The sequence below is a fragment of the Echinops telfairi genome, unplaced genomic scaffold (genome assembly GCF_000313985.2).
Source record: "Echinops telfairi isolate 266 unplaced genomic scaffold, ASM31398v2 ScPeMD7_12;HRSCAF=54, whole genome shotgun sequence".
Taxonomy (NCBI): Eukaryota; Metazoa; Chordata; class Mammalia; order Afrosoricida; family Tenrecidae; genus Echinops; species Echinops telfairi.
The window spans coordinates 8,109,501-8,116,203 of NW_022103909.1; the positions used below are offsets into that span (position 1 = coordinate 8,109,501).

Sequence of the window (6,703 nt, forward strand, 5' to 3'; positions counted from 1 at the left end):
CTTAGGTTTGTCACAGTAAGAGTGGAGAAGTTAATGCTACTAAAGTGGCCAATCTGGTGAAAGCCTATGTCGACAAGTACAAGTACTCACGGAAGGGGAGCCAGAAGAAAAGCCTGGAGGAACCTGGGCCCACTGACAAAGCCGCCGGCTGAGAGCAGCATGCTGGGAGGACCCGGTCATGATGCCTGCCAAGTGCAATTCCAACATGTACCATTTATTGAAAATCATAGACAACTGTGATGGAAATCTGGTTTTGATAAAATTATTTTTTTTAATGTAGGATATAATGTTTTGTTCTAAATAAATATAGTTCTGCACTGCAACTTCTATATATCTCCCCCCTCCCCCTGCCAAGTAAATACAAGGGAAAGTAAAGATGTAAGGAAATGTGCATTTTTACTATGACTGTGCTATGGTGTGGGTACTGCAAGATGTATAGCTTTTCAATCGCATCAATAAAGTGCACAAATTAGAAACTCCTAAGTGCACTGGTTTTGAAAGATATATATATATATATATATATATATTAAACATTTATTCTGTCAGGCTAAAAAAAGTATAATCTTTATGAATTTTTCCCCACTAATTATAGAAAGTTAAATAATGTATTACCATGAAAAAAATATTTCTACTATTAACAGAACATGCCATTTGCAGGGTTCCTAATGTGTATTTTTAAAGAAGCACCCATCTGAATAAAGTTCCTAGGTAGAAAACCTTAATCACATGTGTAAGTTCGTGTTCAGAACTTTGGGACGCACTTCACTGCTTGTATCATCAGATAGAGGTCGCACTGCCTGTTTCTCTTTGTGACTCCCCAGCCCATCCCATAATTGAGATGAAGCACTTGATTTGCTAAATTAGAATTGTAGCAGTCTAAAGTTCTGGTGAATTTAAAAGGCTGGTTTGAAAAAAGTGTTGACTTTGTAAAAATCATGGGTTTTTTACACTCCCTTCCTTTTGCCCATCAGGCATGCTAGTTAGTGCCAGCGAGCATTCGAATTGCTGGGAAGCAGAGAGCACCCTTCCTCCCTTGAGACTTTCTGGCAGAAAGAGGAGACTCACTGCACTGGGCTTCACGGAGCTCCTTATCGTTCTAATCATGAGTGACACTTTTCCCACTTGAAAAACCCTCAACGCTGTACAGTGATTACAGTGTTGACTTGACGACCATGCGGCCGCCATTAACCCGGTTGCAAAATTCTAGACGTTTTAAACGTTGTGTTTGGAAAGGGAGAGGAATTAAATCAGAGTTTTTGTTAGGCTTCCAGGGGCTAAGTATTTTGATTTTTTTTTGTGAGTGTTTGGATATTCTAATTTTTATCAAAGGTAAGATTAACATTTTAGAGAGATTGTTTTAATTGCCATCTTATAAGAATAAAAGTGGATGCTCTGGCAAACCACCTTTCATTCCAGTGTAGCAATACTGAGTAGAAACGAAGTCACTAGAAAGCTGTTCAGATCTGATGGTAATGGCTCGAAGCCAGGTCTGCCTCTGAGACCGAGTGGCCCCTTTACTGGATAAATTCATGAGCACAGCATTCCTGTTAGGTCTGCACTGTTGTGAAGTTAAGGGTAAACGGTTTCTCAGTTCTGTGTGCATACTAACTTTCCTGGTGCTAGCTTTGATAGGCAAAATAGTTTGAACTGCTGGCCCCACTAATGATTGTTCTCAACCATGATCTTTGTTTAGGCTGTAAGTGTAATCCTTAAATGTTAGAAATATTTCCCAACAGTTTTTGATCTTCATTCTACACTTGTGAGCAATTGTAATATGGTGTATTCTACTGGTTTTTATAGTTTTTTTATTGAAGTTTGTGTTTTGGTTATGATGGGTAGAAAATATGGAAGTATTTTTCTTCTAATAAAATATTAAAGCAGTGTTTTAGATACCAAACCATACCACTTGAGTTGTTTCCGTTTGGAATTCTAGAAACAACATATGAACGTTCCATCTCTTGAGTTAAGGCCGATCTACACTTTGAAATTTTATAGCAAATTGCTGTGCCTAAATTGATTAATCCCACAATGCATACTTTTCCTGTATTTTCTTTCAATGACATTTGGGAATTGGGTGATATTTTTAATTTTGATTTATATTGTTGAGCTTTTGCAAACAAATTAAAATTTTTTTGAAGAAAAACTCAGTGGTGTCAAGAATTCACAGTCTTATCTTTGGTAGCAGCCCCTGGAATTCTTTCTACCTTTCTTGAAAATATGTTCCATATCTGGTTGGGACACGAATTAGGCTGCATTTAAAATGGATAACTAAGAATGTAGCTGGATTAGAATTCAAGCAATACGATTTTTTTTAACCCTTTCATAGCCCACATAATACAGAGTGAGTCTACACATTTAGTGTGCTGCCATCTGCTGGGGCCCTGCATAACTGAATATTAATAAATGGGCCTCATCCCTCCAAACCTAGCATCAGAGACCCCTTGAGGCATATGTGCCCCACTTGGGTTAATTGTGGCTGATAACCATAAGGTCAGCTGTTTGAAACCAACAGCAGTCTCAGAAACCCAGAGGGTCAATTCTATCTTTTCCTGTAGGATTGCCAAGAGTCACGGTTTACTCACTAGCAGTAAGTTTTGAGTTTAATTGTATCAAAAAACCATATTTAAAAGAAAATTTGAAAGTTTTCCCCTCTTATTTTAATGATTTCTATTAACAAAAACACATCGTTTCAATGATAAATGCAGAAAATAATTTGGTCTTGAAAGGATTAAACTTTCAAGTATTTCAGAATATCTGACAATGCATGCTTTGTTAACACAGTGCTTTAATATCCCTCCCCTTTTAAATTCACATTAGTTTTGCATGTGTACAAACTTTTTGTGGCATTTCAAAGGAATGTAATTTACAGAAAGTCAGTATTAACTTGACTTTTGAAGTCCTGGTCCCTTTAGCCTGCTGGTCACATTGACTAGTGTTTTCAGCAATAGAGATGCCTAGACTTTTCAGGCTAAAAGTAGTTAGCCATTATATCAATATCCCAAAACTTTTGTGATTTTTTTTTTTTTCTGCCCCCCTGCCCAGACTTAAACTCCTTTATTTTCCCTCTATGGCTGCAGTGTGCACTGCTTCAATGTTCCATCCCAAAGTTGTAGCTTTAGCAGCATAGTGGTTGCCCTGGGTCCATGAGCCATTGTTTGTGGTAGGAGGATGGAGTGCTGTCTACTGAAACCAGACTCAAATATGTAGTGTGTGATATTTTCTAATAAATTCTTTTGTTAAACAAAGTGTCTCCAACATCTTTTTAATGTTCTTGAGAAATGGTGATTTCAACAAATATTCATAGAAGTATTTCCTGCTTCTGTACCAGTGCCAGAGTTAGCAGCATCATGTCCAAGCTCTGATTTTAGTTACATAATAATTGTGGAAGTTTAGAGAGGCTTCAGTAAATATAAAGTGGGAAGAGATTGAAAAAGGAGAAAAATTACCTGTAATCTTAATATTCAAATCAATAGCTTTTAACACTGATCAATCTCTTAAGCTGTTTAATAGCCTGTCTTAGTGATTTATTGAGAATCTTCCATTTTAATGAAAATCATTTTAATGACTATGTATATACACAAATATATATATATAAAATATAAAAATATATCATTCAAAATGTCTACTATTGGATATCAAGTTTAATACATTTTAGTAATATAAAACTGATTAGCAAATATATATACATATAAAGATGTTTATTTTTGTTTTGAGAATTTCTAGGAGTAGAATTTTCTAGTTTATCACTTCTCTATGAAATTGGTTTAAAGAAATTATACTCTTAAATGTATACGTTAAGTTTCTCAATCGTATGTATTACAAAGCTTGGCCATTTACCTAAGGCTGATTTTTCTATCTGGGGAAAAAAAGCCCTTACGAAGTCTGGTTATGTACATCTTTCCAAACTCTTCCGTGCATCTCAAAACTTTTTGTTTTTAATCATTTTATTGGGGGCTTGTGTAACACTTATCACAATCCATTCAAACGTCCATGGTGTCAAGCACATTTGTACTTTGTTGCCATCATCATTTTCACAACATTTGAGCCCTTGGCATCAGCTCCTCATTTTTATCCCTCCCTCCCTGCTCCCCCCTCCCTCACGAATCCTTGATAATTTATAAATGAGTATTATTTTGTCATGTCTTACACTATCCACCATCTCTCTTCACCCACTTTTCTGTTTTCCGTCCCCCAAGGGAGGAGGTTATATGTAAATCCTTATAATCAGCTCCCCCTTTCCACCCGATCTTCCCTCCATTGGTCCCAAGGGGGTTCTTCTGTCCTGGAGTCCCTGTGTTTTCCAGATCCTCTCTGCACCAGTGTACATCCTCTGGTCTAGCCTGATTTGTAAGGTAGAATTGGGATCTTGATAGTGGGGGTGGGTGGGAGGGGGAAGCACTTAAGAACTAGAGGAAAGTTGTATGTTTCATCATTGCTACACTGCACCTTGACTGACTCGTCTCCTCCCTGTGACCCTTCTGTAAGGGGATGTCCAGTTGCCCACAGATGGGCTTTGGGTCCCCAATCTGCACTCCTCCTCATTTATAATAAGAATTTTTTGTTCTTTGATGCCTGATACCTGATCCCTTCAACACCTTGTGATCGCACAGGCTGGTGTGCTTCTTCCATGTGGGCTTTGTTGCTTCTGAGCTAGATGGCTGCTTATTTACCTTCAAGCCTTTAAGACCCCAGACGCTATATCCTTTGATAGCCTGGCACCATCAGCTTTCTTCACATTTGCCCATGCACCCATCTGCCCTCAGTGATCGTATTGGGAAGGTGAGCACACAACGATATGATTTTTTTCCTTTGATGCCTGAAACCTTTGACACCTCGTGATCAGCTTTCTTCACATTTGCTTATGCACCCATTTGTCTTCAGAAATTTTGTCGGGAAGGTGAGCATCATGGAATGCCAGTTTAATCGAACAAAGTGTTCTTGCATTGAGGGAGTACTTGAGTGGAGGCCCAGTGTCCATCTGCTACCTTAATACTAAACCTATAAATAATATGCACATAGATCTATTTCCCCATCATAAATAAATATATTTACGTGTCCATACCTGCATCTAAACCCCCCTCAAATGCCCTTTACCTCCTAGTTCTTTCCTCTATTTCCTTTTACTTTCCTCTTGTCCCACATTACCCTTGCTCAAGCGCAACCAGGCCTCCTATACCCTCCTTGCCATTGATTTTGGATCACTTGTCATTCCCATGTCCCTGAGTTTGTTACCACCACCCCCTTTTCCTCACTACCCCTCCCAGGTCTCCCCGGAACCATCAGTCCCGTTGTTTTCTCCTCCAGATTGTTTATCCAGGTATGCTCCCTTCTTGATTGGCTCCATTTGGGGGGTTCAGACCACACTGCTTCCCCACATGTGACCCCAGAAATGTCCTCTGTCGCAGTCTGCTCCAGTAAGGGGACAGCATGACAGGTGCTGTTGGTTGCCCAGTCACCTCTGTGTCCCATTAGCAATGAAAATAATTTTATGCTTGTTGTGTCACCACATTAGGAACTGTATTAAAGGGTCATGACAGTAGGAAGGTTGAGAGCCACTGCTCTAGTTCTTTAATGCTTCCTCACCCCCCACCATCATTACTCCAGTTCTACCTTCCAAATCTGGCTAGACCAAAACATGTACACTGGTACAGATAGAGCCCTGGACACAGAGAATCCAGGAGATGGGAGTAGTGATACTATGAGGGTAGAGTGACAGTGGGGGGAGAAAGCGGAAACAGATTGCAATGGTTGACGTATAGCCCTCCCCCAAGGAGGATGAACAACAGAAACATGGGTGAAAGGAGACAGCAAATGGTGTAAGATATGAAAATTATAATTTATCAAAAGTTCATGAGTGGAGGAAGGAGCAAGAAATGAGAAATTTGATACCAAGGGATCAAATAGAAAATGTTTTGAAAATGGTGATGACAACATATGAACAAAAGTGCTAGACACATTGGATGTACAGATTGTTGTAAGAGCCCCCAGTAAAAGTTTTTTAAAAGTCACATTAAAGGAACTACGAGAAAAGATAACAAAATAAGTATGATATCAAGCCCTTGCTCTAGTTGGTTAGGATGGCTTGGGTCTTCAATGCTTGTCTTCAAACAAGCAGCCCTCTAAATGAGGTGTCAACAAGTCTACATACAAGAGGCACACCAACATATGTGAGCGAAGGATTCTAAAAACATATAATCCAAATCTAAAGGAAGGAATGGATGCAGCACTTTAACTGTGAACACCTGATTTTCAGAAGGCTATTGATGACAGTGGAAACCCAACATCCATTTGCAGGGATCACACGTGGAATACGCCTCTTGTGAATCCTCTCTGACCATAGTAGAGGGATGAGAATAGTGAACAGAGCATTGTCAAATTTACTATGGAAGATATAGTTAGGTTAAAATGTACTGTCTTGAGGATGGTGCCCAGCTATTAAAAGATACAGCATGTGGCGTCTTAAAGGCTTGAAGTTAAACAAGCAGCCATCCAACAGAGAGGCAACAAACCCACATGGAAGAAGCACCTGCTGGTGCGATTATGAAGTGTCATCGGGACTGGGCAATGGATGTTAGAAGATTCACAACCAACAAAATGCACTATGCACTGGTGAGAGTGGGGGGGGGGGCGTTGTACAGAGACCATCTGTAGACAATGGAACATCCCCCCACAGGGTTCGCAGGGAGGGGATGAGTCAGGGTTC

At 39.5% G+C, this 6,703-nt stretch overlaps 1 protein-coding gene across 3 annotated transcripts in view; it reads left to right on the plus strand.

The window, feature by feature from the left end:
- SCAF11 (SR-related CTD associated factor 11) overlaps positions 1-3,245 on the plus strand; it is a 59,170-nt gene extending 55,925 nt beyond the window's left edge. For all 3 annotated transcript variants that reach the window (XM_045287243.1, XM_045287244.1, XM_045287245.1), the window contains one exon: positions 6-3,245. In XM_045287243.1, coding sequence (XP_045143178.1) covers positions 6-152 — 147 coding nt within the window. In that variant the 3' untranslated portion in view covers positions 153-3,245. The remainder of the gene's footprint in view (positions 1-5) is intronic.
- Positions 3,246-6,703: the final 3,458 nt, after the last annotated feature.